Genomic DNA, 22895 nt, shown 5'->3' with positions numbered 1-22895 from the left:
TAATACTAAGCACAAAATAAATAGAACGACATGATCTGAGAGTGATGGGTGAGGACAGACGTCAGAAATACTTCTTTGAGGAGCTGGCATTTGAGCTGAGACCTGAATAATTACAACCAAGAATTAAGCATTCAACAATAGAAATGTGTACTAGTAATCTGTGACTGTGTAACAAGTTACCCCCAAACTCAGAGGCTTAAAACAACACTCATTTTATTATCTCACAGTCCCTGTGGTTCAGGTGTGGCTTAGCTGGGGTGGTTCTGGCTCCAGGTCACTCACAAGCCCGCAATCAAGGACTTGGCCAGAGACTAGAGAGGGGGTGGGGGCAGGATCTGCTTCCAAGTGTACTCTATAGACCGACTTTGGGTCCTCATTGGCTGCTGCTCAGGGACATCAGCTTTACCTTAGTCCCTTTTGTGTTGCTTTAACAAAAAAAAAACTAAGATGAGATATTATTAAAGAAAAGAGCTGCTGGGCACGGTGATGCACGCCTGTCATTCCAGTGATTCAGGAAGCTGAGGCTGGAGAATCGCAAGTTCAAAGCCAGCCTCAGCAACTTAGCAAGAACCAGTCTCAAAAATAAAAAGATTAAAAGGGCTGGGATGTGCTGGGCACAGGTGGCACATACCTGTAATCCCAGTAGCTCAGGAGGCTGACGCGGGAGTCTGTGAGTTCAAATTGCCTTTGTGAGTGCTAAATTGCTTCTGAAATTTAGCAACGCCCTAAGCAACTTAGCAACACCTTTCTCTAAATAAAATATTAAAACGGTCTTGGGATGTGGCTCAGTGGTAAAGTACCCCTGGATTCAATCCCTAGTAGCCCCCCAAAAAAAGTTTTAAAAAAATCACGAGAGCCGGGAGAAGTGGCACACACCTGTAATTCCAGTGGCTCGGGAGGCTGAGGAAGAGGATCCTGAGTTCAAATTCAGCCTTATAGCAAAGGCCAGGTGCTAAGCAATTCAGTGAGACCCTGTCTCTAAATGAAATACCAAATAGGGCTGGGGATGGGGCTCAGTGTTCAAGTGCCTCTGTCAATCCCAGTATCCCCTCTGAAAAAAAAAGAACCACTAAGTCCAGTCCCCACTTACCACTATCTGCAAAGCAGAGCAAGAGAAGGTGTTGTGGGCAGGGAAGCTATGGCTGAGCTAGTAAACAGGCACCTATCCTAACTCCCAAAATTTCAGTCAAGGAACAAGAATGGGAGGAGAAATGGGGACACAGGACACAGACAGCCTGGCTTCTGAGGTGGCACCAATTCATACCCAAATTGGATGGGAAAGTGACAGAGTGATTCAAAGGACTATGTGAAGGATGTCACAGGAGAGACCTTGCAGTCAGAACTGATAACTAACAGGACCATGGACTTCGAGGAAAAAAAACTGACTTATGCAGATTCATTCTCCCCTCATTCTCCTCTGTGCACATCAAAGTTGAATTCAATTCACACTAGACTCTTTCCTTATTGTAACAGTGTATTATTGATTAAAATCTGTCCCATCTAGGGCTGGGGTGTAGCTCAGTGACAGAGAGCTTACCTAGTATGTTCAAGGTCCTGAATTGGATCCCCTGCACCACAAAACTAAATAACAAATAAATAAAGTGTGCCCCTATCCCTCTAAATAGTGTCTGGCTTTCTCTTTGACACATCTCACCTCCAACCAAATCGGTCTCACTTTTCACAGCTCAAACGTGTCACTCTATATAAGTCATCATCTCTCTCAGCCAAACGTGTATGAATCTCAGACAACAAACTCAAGAGGTAGCTGGAGCAAGGCAGAGGGCCCGTGTGGTTCTCCGGTGGTTCTGCGTGTCAGGTTTTTTCCTTTAAGTCCATGGTCCTCTCAGTTATCAGTCCTGAGTCCTAGGTCACTCCTGTGACATCATTCCAGTTCAAATAGTCCCTTGAAGTCACTCTGTCACTTTCCCACCCTATTTGGGTATGACTTGGTGCCAACTCAAAAGCCAGGCTGTCTGTGTCCCATCTGCCCCCATTCTTCCTCCCCGTAGTTATTCCTTGACTGAAATTTGGGGACTTAGGATAGGTGCCCGTTTACTAGCTCAGCCATAGCCTGCCTGCCCACGACACCTTCACTTGCTCTGCTTTGCAGATAGTGGTAAGTGGGGACTGGACTTAGCGATTCTTTTTTTTTTTTTCAGGAGGGATACTGGGATTGACCAGTGAACCATATCCCAACCCTATTTGGTATTTTATTTAGAGACAGGGTCTCACTGAGTTGCTTAGCACCTCACTTTTTTTTTTGTAACTGTTTTTTTTTAAATCTTTATTTCTTAGTTTTTGGCGGACATCTTTGTTTGTATGTGGTGCTGAGGATCGAACCTGGGCCGCTCGCATGCCAGACGAGCGCGCTACCGCTTGAGCCACATCCCCAGCCCAGCACCTCACTTTTGCTAAGGCTGGCTTTGAACTCATGATCCTCTTGCCTCAGCCTCCCAGGGGAATAGGGCTCCACAGGGATGCAGTAGCGTCAAGAAATTGAAAAATTAACAAAAATCGGAAATGAAATATTAGTCCACCTGCAACTACCTGGATTTGCTAATTGGTGCTTATTGAAGTCAGACTCCTAACCTCCCACAGAGGCTGGGAGACAGGGGCCTTATCTTCAGGTGTTGGCTGGAACAAACAGTACATTCTTTTGGCAGCCTTGAGTTTTCTCAGGCAGGCAATTTTCGGGGTTACAGTCATCTGACGGGTGTGGCCTTGAGCTGTTAGAAACCCTTTTCCTGTTTGTTCAAGTCTTTAATAGGCCAAGGTTGAGGCCTAGTGGACAAAGGGCTCAGAGGAGCCTGGCTAGAGTTTGGTCAAGGAGAGAATTCTTCTCAGGGGATCAGCAAAGGACTCCTGAAGTGTGATGAGCAATTTTTTGAGGCTGGAGAGGTGCACCCCAAGGTGTTTCAGATCTAAGAAACAAGAAAAGTTGACTCTTCCTAGTGCCTACTGATGCTGCCCTGAACAACAGACTCAGGCCCCAGATGGCCCTTCCTCCTCAATGGGGCTCCACCCGGGGTGACCCCCAAAGACAAGAGCTTCATCTATCCTCCTTTGCTTTGTGTGCAGAGGAAAGAGTGGGGACTGGGGACTGAAGCCAGGGGCCACCTAACACTAAGCCACACCCCAGCCCTTTTTTAAATTTTTAACAATTTTCATCTTGAGACAGCGTCTCGCTAAATTGCCAAGGTTAAGCCTCAAGATTCCCGAGTAGGTTTATTCCCCGTGGTACCACGGCTGTCTACCGCCTCAGAAAGGGAAAGAACCTTTGTAGATTAATGCCCCGGATGTGCGAGTTCAGAGCCAGCCTCAGCAACTTAGCGAAGCACTAAACAACTCAGTAAGACACTGACTCTAAATAAAATACAAAATATGAATAATTTTCCAGATTCAAACTATGCACTCTGGAGACCTGGAACTAAGAATCCCTGTTTGGGGCCACCCCAGCCTCTGTCCACGCCTCAGGTCAAACCTCTGGTTGGGAGGGCTGATGCACGAGTCCACACGGAGAACTACAAGTCCCAGCATGCCAGGGGGGACCTTCTGCGGTGCCTGCCGGGAGCTGTGACGGCTCCGGCTCTGAACGCCGTGCGCTCATGGATGATGTCATATCATGGCGCCTAAGCCGCTGCCCGGCTGTGGGCGGAAGCGTTTGGGAAACTAGCCGCCTAATTGTGGGCGGGTAACGGGGTTAGGGAAAGCGACCTGAGGCGAAGCAGTAGACGCCGGAGAGGGGCGAAGTGGAGGTTGGAGGTCGGTGTCACTTGGCTGCTTCCATTTGAGTTGACCCGCCTCCTCACTTCTGACCTCACCTCTCAGACCAACAAGAATGGTGGTGAGGACATTCAAGTCCTACCAACCAGCTCTGCCCCGAGGACCCTAGTGAACAAGAACTAGTTTGCCCATAGATCTGTCTCCTGAATGGTGAGACTGATGGGGGTCAGAGGAGGTGCACAGGGGGAGCCTGATGTAATTCTGACCTTTAACCTCTACCCAGCTTCCTCCCTGAAGGCCAGGCCCCTGCCCTTATCTGCATCTTTGCTCCTGAGGGCTCCAGGGTGTTTATATTGAGAAAGCTTGAATGCACATTCCTACACCTGGACCGGGAAGCAATATCAGAATTTGGAGGAAGGTCATGAGATTCCTGGTTGCAGATCATGCAGTGTCCCACGGGGCTGGGGGACTTCTTGGGTTTCACACTTTGCTCTCTTTTGCTCTTGTGTCCCTCGGTCCCTGCATCCTTTTGACTTTTGCCACCATAGGCATCATAGTCACATCCCCAGTGCCGGGAACACAGATAGGTCCTGCTAGGCCATGGGGTAGGGGGCAGGGTGAGTAGGGTTCATTCCATTCTCAGAATAAACAGGAAGGATCGAGATGGAAATCTGACACCATTTAGACAGGGACTCAGGATCTCTTGCTGTCCTTCATGCTTTAGCTCTGTTTTCTGGTCCCTCCTCATTCCCATATTTACTCATTATAGGCAATGTGGGTTAGTTGTTAAGGGGCAGACTTTTGTTTTTGTTGTTGTTGTTTTTCTGTTTTGGTACTGGGGATTGAACCCAAGGGCACTTAACCACTGAGCCACATCCCCAGCCTTTTTTATGTTTTATTTTGAGACAGGGTCAAAATAGTTGATTAGGGTCCAGGGCAGTGGCACACACCTGTAACCCCAGCTGCTTGGGAGGCTTAGGAGGTCTGCGAGTTCACAGCCAGCCTCAGCAAATTAGCGAAGCACTAAGCAACTCAGTGAGACTGACTCTAAATAAACTGACTCTAAATAAAATACAAAATATGATTGGGGATGTGGCTCAGTGGTTGAGTGCCCCTAAGTTCGATTCCTGGTACCCCCGCCCCCCCCCAAAAAAAATAGTTGATTAGTGGAGCTGGGGTTGTGGCTCAGTGGTAAAGCTCTTGCCTAACACTTGTGAGCACTGGGTTTGAGTCTCAGCACCACATAAAAATAAATAAATAAAGGTATTGTGTCCATCTACAATTAAAAATATTTTTTCCTATAGTAGCTTTATTCCTTTATTTTTATATAATTCTTCATATTTAAAGTAGGTTTCTAATAGACAGCACAGTTTGGGTCTTGGTTTTTTATCAAATCTGAAAATATCTTTAACAAATTAGGCTTAGATCAACTAAATATATATATATATATATATATATATATATATATATATATAATTTTAATTTTTAGTTGTAGTTGGACATAATACCTTTATTTATTTATTTTTATGTGGTGCTGAGGATTGAACCCAGGGCCTCGCATATGCTAGGCAAGTGCTCTACCACTGAGCCACAACCCCAGCCCCCTAAAAATATTTTTTAAAAAAATAGTTGATTAGGGGCTTGCTAAGTTGCTGAGGCTGGCTACTAACTGGGACCCTCCTGCCTCAGCCTCCTGAGCCACTAGGATTACAGAATTTAGGATTATTTTGAGGAGAACCAGTAGTTAAAAAGTGCATAGCATGTATAAGCACTTGTTTAGATTTTACTTGCAATCCTATTATATTTGACATAAACTCCAAAGAGGTAGAGCTTCCTCCAAGAAGGAAGAGATATTCACTGCTGTGTCTCTAATATCTAGAACAAGGACACATCGAGTTGGTGCTTTGTAAATATCGACGGAGCATCTTCTCAGTTTTAACTCTTTGAAATACTTTCTTCATTGGCTTCTGACACAGTGCCCTTTTACTACAAAATACTGTTGGACTTTTTCACACTTCTTTATCTAGCCTGAAATTTTCTTTTTTAAAAAATATTATCGTTTATTTATATATTTTTGGTAACACTGGGGATTGAACCCAGGGCCTGACGCATGCTTGGAAAGTGCTCTACCACTGAGCCACATCCTCAGCCCTTTTTGTTTTGAGACCAGAAGTTGCCCAGGTTGGACTTGAACTTGTGATCTTCCTGCTTCAGCTTCCCAAGTATCTGGGATTATAGGTGTGCACCACCATGCCCCGCTAGCCTGTGATTTTCAACATTGGAAAATCAGTTTAGAAGAGTGGGTCAAAACAGGGCAGAGGGACATGTGCTATAAATGGCAGAAACACTGGATCTCAAGCTAGCATGGACCAAAAAGAAAAAGATCACTTTGTGAAACAACATTTCAGAAGTAATTACTTGGAGAATGGCTGTATAAGAGCTCAAAGTAAATAATGATCAAGATTCTTTTCTATGGGGCCAGGGTGGTGGCTCAGTGGTAGAGCACTTGCCTAGCATGTATGAGGCACTGGGTTCGATTCTCAGCACTGCATATAAATAAATAAAGTAAAGGTCCATTGACAATTAAAAAAACTTGGCTCTGCTTTCTCACATGCTGGATCCAGTCTGACGAAAATTCTTGCCTCATGGCATCTCCCAACAGAGTCAGGTTCATGACCTTCCATCAGTTCAGCAATGCCTACAGAGAGAGAGGGGGCTTCTTCCCTTAAATTCCAGAGCTGATTCTCAGATTCACATGTCCATCCCTGATCCAGTCACTATAGCAAGGAGTATGGGTCACCCTGGCTGGCTGGGCCTGGCTTGTGTCCACCGTGGTAGAACGGCAGTCCCTGAGCAAGTTTGATTCCCCAAAGAAAACCCAGTGCTTTATTTTATTCATCTATTTATCTAATTTATATCTTTCACTTTGTTACTGGAAATCGAACCCAGGGCACTCAACCACTGAGCCACATCCCCAGCCCTTTTTATGTTTTATTTAGAGACAGGGTCTTGCTAAGTTGCTTAGGGCCTCGCTAAATTTCGGAGGCTGCTCTTGAGCTCGTGATTCTCCTGCCTCAGCTTCCTGAGCGGCTGGGATTACAGGTATATGCCATTGCACGTGGCTGTTGGTTTATACACTGAATGATTGGTTTTTTGTGTTGCTGAAATGGAACCCAGGGTCTCACATATGCTAGCAAGCACTTTAACACCGGGCTATACCCATAGCCCTTATTTTTTTATTTAAAAAGGAGGACTAGGTGAGCATGTGGAAAAGACACACCAGCCAGGTTGCAGACAATGCTCTTCTTTCTGTACCCTCTCACCTCTGGCCGTTTGACAATTTTTTTTAATATTTTATTTTTTAGTTTTAGGTGGACACAATATCTTTATTTTATTTTTATGTGGTGCTGAGAATCGAACCCAGTGCCTCATGAATGCTAGGCGAGCATGCTACCACTTAAGCCACATCCCCAGCCCCCCCTGGTTGACAATTTTTGCTTTGTGACTTCTCAGTCCAATTTGAGCATCCCTAATTCAAAACTCTGAAATCCAAAAATCCCAGTTTGTTTGTTTGCTTGCTTGTTTTTTTTTTTTTTTTTTTTTTTTTTTTTTTTTTTGTAGTGTTGGAGATCAAATCCAGGGCCTCTTGTAGGCCAAACTAGCACTCGATCACTGAGCTCCACCCTCATCCCCAATCCCAAACCTCTTGAGTGCTGACATGATGCTACAGTGGAAAGGTGGCATATATGAAATGCAAATAAATGTCATGTTGAGTTTTGGGTTCCATCCCCCATGATATCTCATTCTGTATATGCAATATACAGAAAAATATCTGAAATCCAAAACACTTCCAGTCCCAAGCATCTTGGATAAGTGATAAGTGACCTGTACTGATAGCATTTTCCAGTTTCTACAAGCCCAGAGCCCGTGTTCATGCACTCTGGGTTTCTCTGCAAGTAAAGTATGCTATGTCCCTTCTCCAGGAGAAGGAAGGAAGACCAGAATGTGGCTTTTCTTACCAACACTGCCCTGCCTTTTCTGGCTGGCTCTGGCTCCGCACACACCACCTGTGTTCTCAGCTGGGTCATCTCTGTGGGAAAGGACCATGGTTCCCACACCTCAGCACCAAGCCCTCAATTACATCTTCCCCTCTCTACCCACATGCTCCACTTCAGTAGAGAAATAGGAGCAAGTGGAAGTTGATAGTCTCAACATTGCCAACAGGATCTGAATGTCTCATGTGGGAGGTTTGGGAAACTTGAGGTTTGGAGAAGTCTCCAGGAATTTAGCAATGGGCCAGAGTTTGTAGAAAATTTGAGAGGCTAAGAGACTCACATGTAGATTTACTTTAGGGTTGTACACAGGGTGTTCATGCAGGCAGAAATGGAGTGGGACAGTCTTCCTAGACATAGAGTGACAAAGGTGTTTATCAGGAGACAGGACCTGAAGGAGGAAAAAGAAGCCAGTTATATGAAGACCTAAGGGAAGCGTGTTCTAAGCAGTGGTACTAGCGGTGCCAAGGCCCTGTGGTAGGAGTGTGCCTAATATGTGTGCAGGGCAGCCAGGAGCCATCGAGAGAGAGTAGAAGGAAGAAAAACAAGGGACAGGACCAAGAGGGTTCCATGGGGAAGTTGATGATAAGCCTACCGATAGGTCTGCTGAAGGGTAAGTGGGGTCTCCTGAGTATAGGGGACAGCCCTGCCCATCTGGCCCAGGAGCTGAGTGCCACCCAGCGGGCCTCCTATCTGAGGCTTCCTCACCCCAGCCCAGGACCTGACTGGCTGGATCCCCGAGATATCCGCTTCCAGCCTGATTTCTACTCTGACTTACATCTTGGGGTCACCAGCCCCCTTCTGCCTGTGGCTCCTCCTCCCTGGCCTGCACCCCCTCCTTACCCCGGTTTCCCCTTCCTAAACTCTCCCTGTGGCCTCTTCTCTCTTGACCTCCTTCCCCCACTCCCCTTCAGATGCATTATGACAACTAGCATTTCCTGTGGGTCAGAGCTTGTTCTACTAATAATAGCCGAAACCCAGCGTCTTCCCGCAAGCCAGGCCCTGTTCTAAGGGCTCCACACACAACAGCTCAGTGAGCCCCCGACCGTTATGAGTTTGTATTCTTCTTCTCACAGAGGAGGAAACTACGGCTGCCTGAGATCACACAGCTTTCAGGGACACTGCCATTTTATGTGCATGACTGTCACAAGAGTCTATCCCACGGGAATGAGGGGCCTCGTCACCTGGTAGATGAGCCCAGCACAGGGGGTGCCATGCCGTGACCAGAGTCCCCCTGGACCTCTGAGAGTCGGAATGTAAATCTGTTTGACTCCCCAGCCAGGGCCCTGACCCTTCCCAAGTTCATCTTCATGCTCAGACCAAGAGGTGCCAGGGAGGGGAGACTGGGCCTCGTTCTACGGTGGGGAAACTGAAGGGCAGTGTCGGATCAGCCTTGCTCGGGAGGGCGACCCAGGAAAGGGCAGAGCGTAGCTGGGACTTGAACCGGGACTTTTCATTCCAAGGCTGGTGTTTCTCTTCGGCTGGGGTGGGGCTCAGTGGTGGAGCCCTTGCCTAGCCGCAGGAGGCCCTGGGTTCCATCCCAGCAACGTCAACAACCAAAAAAGAGAGACCCAACCGGGTGGGCAGCAGGACTCGCATGGGATGACTGTGGAGGGGACTGCCTACCCAGGGAGGGGCTGTGGGCTTTATCTACTACTCCTCTTCTGGGGGGAGGGAGCTGTCCTAGCCCCAGGGTCTCTCCACCTGGGTTTGGGAGCCTGCATGTGAGGCCCAGCTCCAGCCAGCCTATCTGCCTCCACCCCAGGCCATCTGGGTTTTGCTGAGGGCCAGTTCAAGCCTTGGAGCTGACATCAGAGAGTGCAGGGATTCCCCTCCCTCGCCCAAACCAGGAGTTCCAGTCTCCTTTCTGTCCTGGATCTGCTGTGGGTCTTGAGCAAAGCCTCCCCATCCCCCCAGCCTATCCGGAAGTCAGCTCTGAAGCATCTCTCTGCTGCCCCTGAGCTTGGATTTCTACCCACCCCCTGGAGTGCCCCAACAGAAACTCTTATATGGATGATCTTTTGTTGTTGTTTTGTTTTTAACCCAGGGGTGCTTTTACCACTGAGCTCCATCTCCAACTCTTTTTATTTTTTTGAGACAAGGTCTCACTAAGTTGCTGAGGCTAGCCTTGAACTTGAGATCCTCCTGCCTCAGCCTCCCAAGGCACTGGAATTATAGGCCTACGCCGCCTCGCCTGGCTAGACGGTTGTTTTCTTTTTTTCAACATCCAGGCTTTAGTTTCTCTGTGTAGTCATAGTAGCAGCCCTTGAAGATCGCTGTCACGTTTTCACGAGGACACTGAGGTCCAGGGCAGGCCAGTGACTCACCTGAGGTTATCAGCAGGGCCAGCTCCACACCAGAGTCCACACCCCAGCCTTCAGTTTCCTTCCTACCGGTTCTCACCCCTCACCACATCCCCTTCTTTGCCCGCTGGCTCCGGCCCAAGTCACAGTCCATCAACCGAGACCAACTTGTGAAACGAGGCCCAGGTAGCCAGAGACTAGTCTGGAACCATCCTCCAAGAATCTGAGCAGAGGCTGGCCCTGTTTTCAGTGACCCTCTGAGTTCTTGCCAAGGGTCTGCTCCATCCTAGGACCATGTCAAACAGCCCAGTTGCCCCTTCCCATCCCTGTCGCAGGGGGTCCAAGCCTGGGCTGGAGCAGAAGTCTAATTTGACCTCAAATCTCAGGCTAGTTGTCTTGCTGCTCCTTCTAAGTGACTTACACGTGGCCAGCCCACCAGCAGAACCTGGATCGGGCCTTTGTGGCAGAAACACATTTGTTCAAAAATGATTAATTAAGAGTCTCCTCTTATTGGTTTCTGGGGACACATCACTGCACTGAACAGGCACAAATGCCCACATTCCTGGAACCCGGAGTCTAAGGCATGCCACAAAATAAAAGGATGAACGTTAGATATCAAAAAATTAAATAATAATCATACTTTTAGATAATTAAAGATATGAATATAATTATATTTTATATAAGTCCACCACTTGGGAAGGTGATATTGGAGCAGGGAGAGAAGACAGTGAACTCTACGGATGTCCAGAAGAATGTTCCAGACAGAAGGAACAGCAAGTATAAAGAAAGGCCCGAGGCAGGAGGGGGCTTGATGTTCTGAGTCACAGGAAAGCCGAGTTACTGGAGGGAGGGTAAAGGGGACAAGACACAGAGCATGTGAAATATCCACTTGAGACAAGATATGTGGTAAGAAACATGAGCCATTTATCAGGGAAGCCAAGTGACCAGGGTATGTGTGCAGGGAAGACAGAGGAGAGGGACACCACCAAGAAAACAGTGGGAGCCAGGCACAGTGGCACACTCCTGTCATCCCAGTGACTCAGGAGGCTGAGGCAGGAGGATGGTGAGTTCAAAGCCAGCCTCTGCAAAAGCAAGGCACTAAGCAACTCAGTGAGACTCTGTTTCTAAATAAAATACAAAATAGGGCTGGGAATGGGGTTCAGAGGTCGAGCATCCCTGAGTTCAACCCCTAGTACCTAACCCCCCCCCCCCGAAAAAGAAGGCAGTGTGGACATTCTAGCAGAGAGAGCAGCTTTAACAAAGAGAAAGCTAAGTGTGCAAACTTGACCACAAAGTCACCAGAGCTAGACTAGGGTGAGGGTGGGGTGAGGCCAGAGGAATTAGCTACAGCCAAGAAAAAGGCAGAAGAAGCAACGAGGGTCAGGGGCCCAGGAGATTGTAGTCAGAGATGGGGAGAGGGGGTTCAAGATTTAAGAAGTGGTTCCCACATATAATCCCAGCAACTTGGAAGGCTGAGGTCGGAGGAGCATAAGTTCAAAGCCAGCCTCAGCAGTTTATCGAGGCCCTGAGCCACTTAGTGAGACCCTGTCTCAAAATAAAATATTAAAAGGGCTGGGGATGTGGCTCGGTGGGAAAGTATCCCTAGGTTCAATCCCAAAGAGAGAAAGAGAGAAAGAAAGAAAGAGAGAGAGAGAGAGAGAGAGAGAGAGAGAGAGAGAGAGAGAAAGAAAGAAAGAAAGAAAGAAAGAAAGAAAGAAAGAAAGAAAGAAAGAAAGAAAAAAGATTTGAGAAGTGCAGTAGTTTCAGATGGAGGGGAGACCACATGCTCAAGGGGGTGCAGGGAGTGCAGGGGGTGCGAGGGTGGCCATGGCTCCAGGGTGACAGAAAGGACTTGGGAATGCATGGATGACCAGCCAGTGCTCTATCTGTCCTCACCATCCTTGAGATTTCTGTCCCCAGTCCCGCACGACAGAGCCCCAGCTGCTTGGGAAATGGAGGGAGGAGCTTCTACCGCTAGGGGGCGCTGCAAGGAAACCCGTCTGACCAGGATGCTCCAGGCTGGTTTCCTTCTTCTCCCCCAGCGAACCTCTGATCAGCTCCCAGAGCAGCCGCTGCTTGTTCCTGGCACTGGGTCCTTCAGGCAGCCCTGGTGGGCAGTGCCCAGGCAGAGCTTAGGAGGCACGATGTGGGAAGGGGAAGCCCCCTTGGTTTCTGTCTCATAGCAGGGACCCAGCAGGGAAACCCCACAAGTCCTAAAAGGAAAGCGGCAGCGGTGGGTCTTGGGGAAGACCAAGAAACCCCATCCCCTCCCTGAAGATGGGAAATCCAGGATGGGGCTGAGGGCGGGGCTGTGCTGGAAGGGAGACTGCTGGTTAATGTAGCCCAGCCCAGAAGCACGGGGATTCTTGTGGGTCCTGGCCCAACCCTGATCCTGACCTCACACAACCCCACCCTGGCCACGAGCTGAACCTGGTCCTAGCCTTCAGCAAGCCCATCCCTCACCAGAGCAGAGCCCCAGAACACGGGTAGCTCTGACCCCAAACACGGACAGACCCAGGATGTGGGTCCCAGACTAGATTCGCATACCAGCCCTCGACCAAATCCTGACCCTGGATATGATGGAGCTTTAATCCTGTACCTGATTCTGGCCAAAGACTGAGCTCTTGACCTTGGATGGAGCCAATCCTAGTCCCAGACATGTTCTTGGGCCTGGGTCTCATCCCCTCTGACCCCAGTTTATAGACAGCTCTGATGCCATCCCTGATATTCATCAGACCCAGCCCCCACCCACCTTGCACCAACACTCATCCCAGCCACCATTGACATCTGACATCCCTCTCAGGCACACACCCCCCTCAGCCATCTGGTAAAACAGAGAGGATGAGGATGACTCAGAACCCCTAGTCCCCTTTGGTGGGCAATCCCCTTACCTGGCCATCCATCTTTTGGAGGACAGTGGACTGGTGATGCCTCCCGGGTGATGGTGACAGAGCAGAGAAGCAGGAGAGGGTTTGAGTCCCTGGGACCCTCCCACGAATCGAGCTGGACAGCATGCCCCAGAAGGGGGGACTGAAGAAAATCCTAGACCTGAGAGCCAGGAGCTCAGATTCGCTGAAACCCCAGCTTCCCGCCATCCCCCGTGCCTCCCACCCCCTCTGGGAAGGGAAATTACATTTCCCTATTTTAGCACAAGAGGTGGCGAAAAGCGAATACAAAGTTGAAAGTACAAGTAGGACGGAAAGTGAAACCGGGTGCAACCCCCAGTATAAGACTCCCCCCTACCCAGGAGATGGCTGGACAAAGAGGCTGGGCCCTGACATGGGCCAGACGGCAGGCGACCTTGGCTGGCGTGAGTTGGAAGTCAGGGCTGAAGTGGAGGGGCGGGAGGCTTGGGGGAGACTGGGCAGAGGATGGGAAGGCCTGACTGGTGTGGACGGAATCCATGGCATGGGGACAATAACTTAGCCAGGACCAAGGACCCGGCTCGTTGGAGCCTGGGACTGACCATGGCATAAGTGGGGGGGGGGGCCTGGGGCAGTAGGGCGGGGGTGTGGTCCAGGGCAGGGAACAAGCGGGACAGTTTTGCTGGGATGAATGGGAGGGACTGGACAGGCAATTTGGCCAGGACCAGGATGAGGCAGATACAGGAAGGTTGAAGTAATCGAGCCAGAGGCGGAAAGTGAGGCTGAGACTGAGAACTGAAGCCAGTCAGGGGAAGTGCAGCAGGGTGAGTTGGCACAGAAGGGGGCTGAGGGTAAGGAACCAGCATCCTGAGTTGGACACAGGTCTTTAGTCCAAAGGTGGGAAGGAGGTCCAATCTGCAGTTGGCAGCTAAAGAACTCAGGGGCTGGTGCCAGAGCTGTATGCAGAGGAGAAGTTGGTACCTCTAGGTAGGGCTGAGGGCTTGAGGGTGAGGAGCAAGCCTTGAAAGGCCAGAGCCAAGAACCCAGGACTAGATACAAGGGTATGGAGCCTCTGGGGACTCTAGAGTTCAGGCAGGAAGAGGAGTAAAGTTCAGGTGACACAAATCAATCCAGATAGGCAATACCACAAGGGCCTGGGCCCCCAACATAGAGCTAGGAAGAAGCCTCTTCTGCCTTGGGTCTCCAGGATGCCAGAGGGTCAGAGTGGCCCCCAAGCCAGGGAACTAGAACACCAGAGATCTTAGGCGTGGCCCACATCCTCTGGAAGTCCATGGGGGGAAGTGGGTGGCCCAGAAACTCCTCTTACCCTTTGCTGAGAGTCACTTTGAGAAGCAGTGTGCAGGGATTAGAGATTATCCTTGGACAGGAAAGGGACCCGGAGAGCAGCAAGAGTGGGGATGGACTGGGGTTGGGTTTTAGTTTGAGTTTCGATGGCAATTGTGTAACTTCATGATGGCTAGATTTCCTCACCGGAGGGAGAAACCACTGAACACTGCCCTCTGCCCCAGGCACCCATCCTGTGGCCCCCTTCCCTCTTTCCAGGAAAACATAGGGCTTGAAGCATCCTCTGATGCCCGCTGGTCTGACCCCCACTTTGCAGATGGGGGCCTGAGGCATAGAGAAGAGACAGCTTGCTCAAAGGAAGACCAGGATGAGAAACAGAGTGCCCCCCTCCCATGCCAAGCCCCCTCCCTCCCTTCCCAGCACCCCCGCCCTTCCTACTCTCATGCCATAGACTTGCCCCAGGTGGATTCTGCTGCAGAATGACCCCCCGCCTTGGCGGAGGCCTTACCACATGGGATAGAACCACAGGTCATGCCATCCCTGGGGCCCCTAGTAGCCAGTTCCAGGCATCAGAGCCGCCTGGCTGAGCCCAAGGAATCCTTGGCAGAACAGACAGTCCCCACTCCTGGGCAGGTAGCTGCCTCCTCTGAGGTCCCTGGGGAAAGCAAGTGGACTGTATGTTTGGACAGATCTGGAATCCAGCCCTGGCTCCCCACCCCCATCTCTGCTATCTGAACTTGGGCCAGTCCCCTTCATTGAGCCCATTCTCCTCTGCAAAATGGAGAGAATTAACAGCAACCAGTTGTGCCACTCAGAAAAGGCACTTGGCCAGGGAAGTGAGTAGGGAGACAAGATCCAGCCTTGGGTCTGCTTACAAAAATGAGCACTTTGTGCAGACTTCATATGGTGGCCTCAATGGTCCCCATCATGCTGTGGAGGGGCCGTGTGAAGATACCTGAGAAAGTTTGCACTGGGGCTTGCACAGTGCACAGGCTCAGAAAAGTCACATTCCCTTCCTTCTCTGAGTTCTTCCCAAGCCCACATCTTGCTCCCCACCCGTCTCTCCAGGGCTCAGCCTGTTACTGCTCTCCTTGCTCCTGGTGCAAGCTGGTGTCTGGGGATTCCCAAGGCCCCCAGGGAGCCCCCCTGTGAGCCTGCAGGAGCTGCGCAGGGAGTTCACGGTCAGCCTGCATCTTGCCAAGAAGCTGCTCTCCGAGGTCCGGGGCCAGGCTCATCGCTTTGTGAGTTTTCCCTAATGCAGCTGGCTATAGGGATGAGGAGACCGTCAATTCCCCATGGGCCACCACTAACAGACTTCACCCTTCAGGCTGAATCTCGGCTGCCAGGAGTGAGGCTGGACCTGCTGCCCCTGGGAGAGCAGCTCCCCAACGTTTCCTTGACCTTCCAGGCCTGGCACCACCTGTCCGTGAGTGAAGGGGGCTGGTGGGGCGGGGCCAGGAAGCTGGCAATAGACAGGGCAGCATAGAGACAAGTTGGGGATTGATTTGGGGACAGAATCTGGATGAGATTGAGTGTGTGTGGTTGGATACAAAGATGAAGCAGAGGGCTCGGGTTGTAGCTCAGTGGTAGTGCACTTGCCTAGCATGTGTGAGGCACTGGGTTCGGTTCTCAGCACCACATATAAATAAATAAAATAAAGGTCTATCAATAACTAAAAAAAATTTTAAAAAAAGATATGCAGAGATTTGGAAATAAGGATTAGGAAGAGGGAAAAGAGTGAAGCCGGGCATGGTAATGGAGTGGATTGGGAATGAGTGGGATGGAGTTGGTGTTGGATAGAAAGAGAAGAAAGGTTGATTAGGGATGAGAAGAAAGGTTGGGGATGAGGGCAAAAATCAGGCTGAGGATGGAGAAGGGATGGAGATGGCTGGTGGAATGGGAGTTAGAGATGAGATGGGGAGACGGTGAGAATGCATATGGAGGAAGGACCCACCTGGGACCAGGAATGGGAATGAGGGTGGGAAAGAGGTTGGAAACAGAAAGAAAAGGAGTGCACAGGAGACAGGAAGGGACGATGGGAGAGCCGAGTGGAGTGGCAGAGGAAGAGTAATGGGGATGGGACGGGGTGAGAGAGGAGTTGGGGCATGGGACAGGAAAGGAGATGGGATAGAGGTCAAAGACAATGGAGGTGGGAAGTCTGATGAGCACAGGAAGGAAATGGGGATGGAGATGAGGCTGACAATAGAAACAGGAGACTGGAGCGGGAATGAGCCTGGGCTTGATCCGGGGTTGGGTGGGGTCATGCTTGACCTACCCTTGCCCCTCCCCTTCAACAGGACCCAGAGCGACTCTGCTTCCTCTCCATGATGCTTCAGCCCTTCCATGCCCTGCTGGGAGGCCTGGGGAGGCAGGGAGGCTGGACCAGCTCAGAGAGGATGCAGCTGTGGGCCCTGCGGCTAGATCTCCGGGACCTGCAGTGGCATTTCCGCTTCCAGGTAGAGTGCCCACGCACCCTCTTTGACCAATGCACAAAACTGAGGTTCACCGATCCCCTTTACAGAACACCCCCTGCCCTCAGGTTGGGCGAGTCTGGAGGGAGGTGCTCCTCTGAGCAAGTATACGAGAATGTGCAGGAGGGTGTAGCCACACAGGGTCCTACACAGGGTCCTGGCTCTGCCACCCAAGTCCCTGCTTTCTTTTGGGGGTTGGTCTTTAGTGAGATAAGGGCGCTGGCGTACCCAGGACAGACTGCCATCGGCAGGCCCTGCAACGAGGTCAGTGCCCTTCTCCCCGTGGTTCTCTGACATCACCCAGATCCTCCCGACCATTTCTAAGAGCAATAGAAATTTCAGTCTTAATAAAAAGGAAATGGAGGGCTGGGCTTATGGCTCAGTGGTAGGGCGCTTGCCTAGCGTGTGTGAGTCACTGGGTTCAATTCTCAGCACCACATATAAATAAAATAAAAGTCCATTGACACCTAAAAAAATTAAAAAAAAAAAAAAGGAATGGAAACACAAGCAGTAGATAAACTGGCTACACCCTACCTCTGACCATTTCTGATCCTGAGACAATCCAAAATGGCAGGGAGGAACTTCCAGAACCCCAATCCCCAGGGCAACCCAGCTCTGTGAGCATCCTCTTGCTCCAAACTTCTATCTTCTTTTATATCTATCTATCTATCTATCTATCTATTTATTTAGTTAGTTAGTTGTAGGTGGATACAATTTTTTTTCACAGCCACATCAATATTTATTTATTTTTATTTATTTATTTTTTATTATTAGTTATTCAAAACATTACAAAGCTCTTGACATATCATATTTTATTTTATTTTCATATGGGGGCTGAGGATCGAACCCAGGGCCTCATGCATGCAAGGTGAGCACTCTACCACTGAGCCACAACCCCAGCCCGCAAAATTCCATCTTCTTAAGCTCAAAAAATCAGGTTAAGACACGTGAGATGACGATATGGAAGATCTGAAGCGGGGGTTATCCAGGGGCCTGATGTCATCAGGAGCCACTGGGCTCATATAAGGAATGAAGATTTGCTCAGGTTCTCCGCCTGCCCATTGTCTGAGCTGCGGATCTGTCTTCCTAGGTGCTGGCTGCAGGATTCAACCTGCCCCAGGAGGAAGAGGAGGAGGAGGAGGAGGGGAAGGGTCTGCTCCCAGGGGCTCCAGGGGACTCTGCACCAGCGTCGTCGGCCCAGGTGTCCTGGCCCCAGCTGCTCTACACCTACCAGCTGCTGCGCTCCCTGGAGCTTGCCTTGTCCCGGGCTGTGCGGGATTTGCTGTTGCTGTCCAAGGCCGGGCACCCAGGCCTGACTTGGGGCTCTCAACACCCAGATCCCGGACAGGATGGAACGATCTTTTAGCCCCTTTCCCTCACTCTTTAGGACTTCAGGACTAGCTTCAGACCCTGCCCAATAACTTAAAGCCCCTCCAGTCCTTGCCAAATATTTATTTCTTAGATATTTATTTATTACCTAGGGAGATGACAGTTTATTTATTGTTTCATCTTTGGGCCAGGCTGCCACATTGCGTGCCTAATAAAGCCCTCTCACTCTCTCTTTGCTTCAAGATCTTTTCACAGAAGGGACATCCGACACTCAAAGGACCTGGAATGGAGCTGGTGGCCTCTGGTTACCCAGAACCCCTCTCTGCTCCTACGTTTTCCAGGTGTCCTGGTCCACCTTCCCCCACTGTGACCTGCTCAATTGGCAGTTGCCATAGCAACCAGCAGAGTTCCGAAGTTGAACTATCAGTTTGGAAACTCAAGGCAGCTGACCTGCTGCTCCTCGACCTTGGAGACCAAAGTGGTGTCCCCGAGGCCCTTCAGACCTCTTTCCCGTGGGTGGGCTTCCCCTCCTATATGGCTCTCTGAGGGGTCCAGGTACGGTTGAGGGCTGCAGGGGCCAGAGAGGGAAGGCTGTGGGAAAAGTCTCCAATTCCCCCCATTCTCCCCACAGTCTTCTGGGTAGCTGAGACAGGTTGGGGAGGTAACCAGGACAGGCACTCACGAGAGGCAGTCCCAGTGGCACGGGAGGTCTAGAGTCAGATTCTTCAAGTTCATGGTCTTCACAGATGTCTAGTGATGTTCACTCCATGAAGGGCACACCCAGAAACCCAGGCCCAGAGGGTGGGAAGAATGCATCCAGGTGGCAGAGAGAATCAGGGGTGAGCAGGTCCCCGGGGAGCCCCGTGACTCTCACAGTCCGGCTCAGCCGGGTCAGGTCTCAATCACTGGGGCTTCGGCCGACCCAGGCGGGCTTGTAGCTCCTGCATCATGCCCGGGTGTGCCAGGCCAAACCTGGAGGTGGAAGACAGGTGCATGGGAGCTGGTCCTCAGAGGCCCACAGCCTCCACCCTATCCCAGCCCAGTGCCCCTGTGCCTACCCGAGTCCCAAAGTTTTTCTCCTGGCTGGCACTGGGGTCCCTTCAGGTCTCGGGGGGCTTGGCTCTGGGGCCTCCTCCAGCTGGAGTGGCCTCTGCTCGGGGGCTGACAGTCCCTCCTCGGGCTGAGGGCTAGGAGGGTCCTCCGGCTCCTCGGAGGCCTGGACTCGCCGGAAAGAGGGCCGAGAGCGACGCTGTGAGGAGCTTCGGGAGAGGAGGGCGCGGCTCCTCGGGGCAGAGACATCCAGGAGGGGCCCAGGAAGCAAGGCCTGCAAGGGAGCAGGGGGACAGTTCAGTGGGCTGGCTTCTAGAGATGGGGCTTGTCCCACCTGGATCTCACCGGAGCCCTCACCTCACACCAGCTGCTGTGAGTGTCCCCTCTGGCACTTCCTGCAGCCTCAGCAGTGTCCGAGGGCCCAGGCAGGACCTCCACAAGGCCCTGCTGTGTCAGCTGCACCTCCTGGCCTTGAACATCCTCCAGGCCTTCTGGATCAGTCTCCTTGGCCTCTGACCTCTGGCCTCCAGTCCCAGAGTCCTCCACAGGCGGCAGCCTTTGTCCTTCTCCCTCAGGGTGGTGGTCCCCACACTGCCCCTCACTGTCTGTCCCCTGCTCTCTGGCTTGCCAGCCCCCAGCCTCTTCCAACAGCTGCTCTCCCAGGAGCCCCTCGGCCTCCACTTTGGCTTCAGCGCTCTCTGCTCTTGCTGCCTGGGAGCCTGAGGTAACGCCCTCCACCCCACCACTTCCTTCTGCCATGGCAGGTCCCCCCACCCCTGCCTCATCTCCAGCCCTGGCCTCAAAAGCCTCTGCTTCACCATCTCTGCCAGTCACCTCCTCTCCTGCTGAGCCTTCTAGGCCCAAATCCTGCCCACCTCGGTTCCCTCCCTCTGCAGCCTCCACCAGCTCTGCCTCTCCCTCAGCCTCCTCTCTCTCTTCTGAGTTCCAGCCTCTCCCATACTCCCCCACCCAAACTGCCCCAGACTCCTGGAATTCTGGCCCTTCCTCAGCCCCAGCAGCCCTCACAACCAGGACTGCCTCATCCTCCACAATCTCAGGAGCCAAAGCACTGGTCTGTGCCTCCTCCTGGTTCTGGAGGCCCAGAGCTGCCTCCTCCAGCCTCCAGCCTCCCCTGGATGTGATGTCTGCCTCCGATGGTCCTGAGGCCTCCACTTCGCTATCCTCAGTTTCTCTGGCCTCTGTTTCTCCTGGTGACTGGTCTTCCTCTGCCTCTTCCCCTTGAATTTCCTGCAGCTCCTGGTTTTCTGCTACAAAGCCCTCCCCCTCCTGTGCTGCACATCCTTGGATCTCTGACAAGTCAGACTCCCAGCCTCCTTTGGCCTTGGCCTCCAGTGCCTGACCTCCTGTAGCCTCCTCCTCCTCCTCATCTTCAGTATCTGTTTTTTCCTCCTGGGTGTTACTACTTTCCCTGTCCCTTCTCCTCTGGTTTTCCCAGTCTTCTCCCTCAGGGACCTCAGGATCTATAGACCCCGTGTGCCTGGAATGTTCCTCCAGCCTCCCCTCCATCTCCTCTGTCCTCAGGTCTGAAACTCTCCCGAGTTCTTCCTGAACCCCCTGTCCTTCCTGAGGTTGCTCTGTTGGGGTCAAGACACCTCCCATCAGCTCAGGCTCCTGGCCTTTGGTGACCTTGAATTTGAGGTCATCCCACTCCTCCTCCAATGTTTCTTGGCTCCTCTGAGCCTCCTTACTTCTCTCCTCAACAAACTCTTCACCAGGCCTGACCTCTGGGGCTGCCTCCAAGTCATCATCATCACTTCGAGCCTCTTTGTCCAGGGCCAGCTCAGCCTCTGTGACCAGGCAACTCCCTTCCTCCTCCCAGTCCTCCTTGGCTTGCACCTCCTCCTCCTCTGGAAGAGCTCCATCAGCCCTGATCTGCTCATCTTGCCTCCCCTCGGCCTCTTTCCCATGCTGATCGATGTCCCCCTCAAAGCCCTCCCCTGCCTCCTCCTCTGACTCGGGGCCTTCTGCCTCCCTCCCTGCTGTCTGGCCCTCAACTGCCTCAGTGCCCAGGACCTGGGTCTCTTGGGGGAAAAGCTTCACTTCAGTCTCTCCCTTCTCCTCTTCTTGAATCTTGATCCCAGTAACTTCCGGGATCCTTTCTCCTGGGACTGGCCCATATTCGGTCTCCCTAACTCCTGGGAGGTCAGACTCTTCCCTGGCTAAAGCTGCCGCGACCTGCTCCCTGTCTGAGGAGGTTATTCTGGCCTCTTCTCTGCCCAAGGCTGCCCAGTCCTCAGACTCTACCCCTGTCCCCTGTTTCCCTATGCTTTGGCCATTCCTCACCACTACCACCCCCTTTTCTTCCCTCTCAGGCCCTCTGACCTCAAAGTTTTCAGTTTCTGCAGCTGCCTCGGAAACCACTTGCTCTGTCTCCCCGCTGTCCCCTGCCACCTTCTGCCCGCTACTGCCCGCCTTCACCTCAGGCTCTCGGTGCCAGGTCCACTCTGACTCCACCCCCCTGGCCATCCCTGGCTCTGTCACCCTGACCTCTTCCTCCTCCTCCTCATGTTCCCAGTTTCTCGGTGTCTCCCTTCTGCTCACTTCCTGCTCACCAGGCTCCTGTCCTTCCTTGGAGTGACCGCTCCTGTCTTGCTGAGCCCTGGACCCTGCCTCAGACTTCTTCCCAGCCTCCAGGGGTGTACTTGGCTCCTGGTCCCCGGAAGCCCTGGCTGCCTCCCGGGTCTCAGTGTCCTGCCTATCTGCTTGAGAGCCCTGGGAGCTACCTTTTCCCCAGCCCCAGGTCTGTTCTGCAGCAGAGCTTCCCTCTGGGCATCTCCCAGCCTCTCCAGGCTCTCCTGGTTTCCCAAACCCCTGGCTCCGGCGGTCTCTAAGGCTTTCCAGGGCCTCCTGGGCTTCCTCCTCTACAGTCTTCTCTGGCTCCCCTGCTGCTACCTCCTGCAATTCTTTGGCTACCTGTGCCTCCTGCTGTACAGTGGGGACCTCATCTCCTATGAGGTAGGACAAAAAGGCACTGAAGGAATCCTAGAGGAAAAGAGTGGAGAAGGTCAAGGCATGCAGGGAAGGCCAGGCCCGGCCCCTTCCCTGGGGGCCCTGGGCCAGAGGAGCCCACAGTAAGGCAGACGGGTTAGGGATCTGGGCAGACAGGGAGAACAGGATCTGTAGAAGGAATTAGAAGGTTCATAGACTGAGGGTGTTGGATGCACTTGTGGGAAGTAGGAGATTAAAGCCCAGAAAGAACTGGTCAAGGAAACTGCCTGGCCCTGTGAAAGGAACCTCTAATCCGAGGAGAGGTTCAAAGGGAGGAGGGAAGGTGAAGACACAGGGAATGGGGTGAAAGTCTCTGGCATCTCTTTGCCCCTCTCACCAGTGCCCCCCTCAAGGCCTGATGCAGCCCAGGGAGGTGTAGCCGGAGGAAGTCCATCTTGTGTGTTTCTGTGTGTCCAGAAAGCTGACAAATGGCAGTCCCCACCCACCAAGACAAGACAGTCTTCCCCAGGACCTAAGACACTTCCTCTTCCCCTGTCTCTCCCTGACGCATCCCCAGGCCCTGCCCACCTTCCCCAGGGCCACAGCAATCTCCACCCCAGGTGGGGAAATGGGTGTGCGTCACCTGTGGGTCACAGGTGCACATTCCGAGTTTTAAAGCGCAAAGGGTGAGAACGGAAAGAAAGAAGTGGGAGCAAGGGACCTCAGAATTGGGGATGGGGGAAGGGACGTGTGGCAACTGCAGAGGAGTGACTCAGGTCTTGAATTCACACCTCAGCCATTTCCGTCTGCCCCAAGCCACAGCCTTTCTGAGAGAGGAAGCCAGGGTTT

The 22895-nt window shown here is 51.9% G+C and overlaps 2 protein-coding genes across 2 annotated transcripts; one reads left to right on the top strand and one right to left on the bottom strand.

The window, feature by feature from the left end:
• Window positions 1-13357: 13357 nt before the first annotated feature.
• On the top strand, window positions 13358-18888 carry Il27 (interleukin 27). Its single transcript, XM_026392172.2, has 5 exons — window positions 13358-13388; window positions 15316-15488; window positions 15575-15673; window positions 16545-16703; window positions 17809-18888. The coding sequence occupies exons 1-5, from the start codon at window positions 13358-13360 to the stop codon at window positions 18082-18084; spliced, it is 738 nt and encodes a 245-aa protein (XP_026247957.2). The 3' UTR covers window positions 18085-18888.
• Window positions 18889-18949: 61 nt separating this feature from the next.
• Window positions 18950-22508, bottom strand: Apobr (apolipoprotein B receptor). Its single transcript, XM_026392085.2, has 4 exons — window positions 22444-22508; window positions 19455-22100; window positions 19106-19371; window positions 18950-19019 (listed from the first exon to the last, which is right to left on the bottom strand). Exons 1-4 carry the CDS (start codon window positions 22498-22500, stop codon window positions 18950-18952), a joined length of 3039 nt encoding a protein of 1012 aa, XP_026247870.2. The 5' UTR covers window positions 22501-22508.
• Between the last annotated feature and the right edge of the window lie 387 nt (window positions 22509-22895).

The sequence above is a fragment of the Urocitellus parryii genome, chromosome 9, assembly GCF_045843805.1.
Source record: "Urocitellus parryii isolate mUroPar1 chromosome 9, mUroPar1.hap1, whole genome shotgun sequence".
NCBI classification, from domain to species: domain Eukaryota; kingdom Metazoa; phylum Chordata; class Mammalia; order Rodentia; family Sciuridae; genus Urocitellus; species Urocitellus parryii.
The sequence above is the reverse complement of the archived record's forward strand: the minus strand, read 5'-3'. Positions and strand labels throughout refer to the sequence as shown.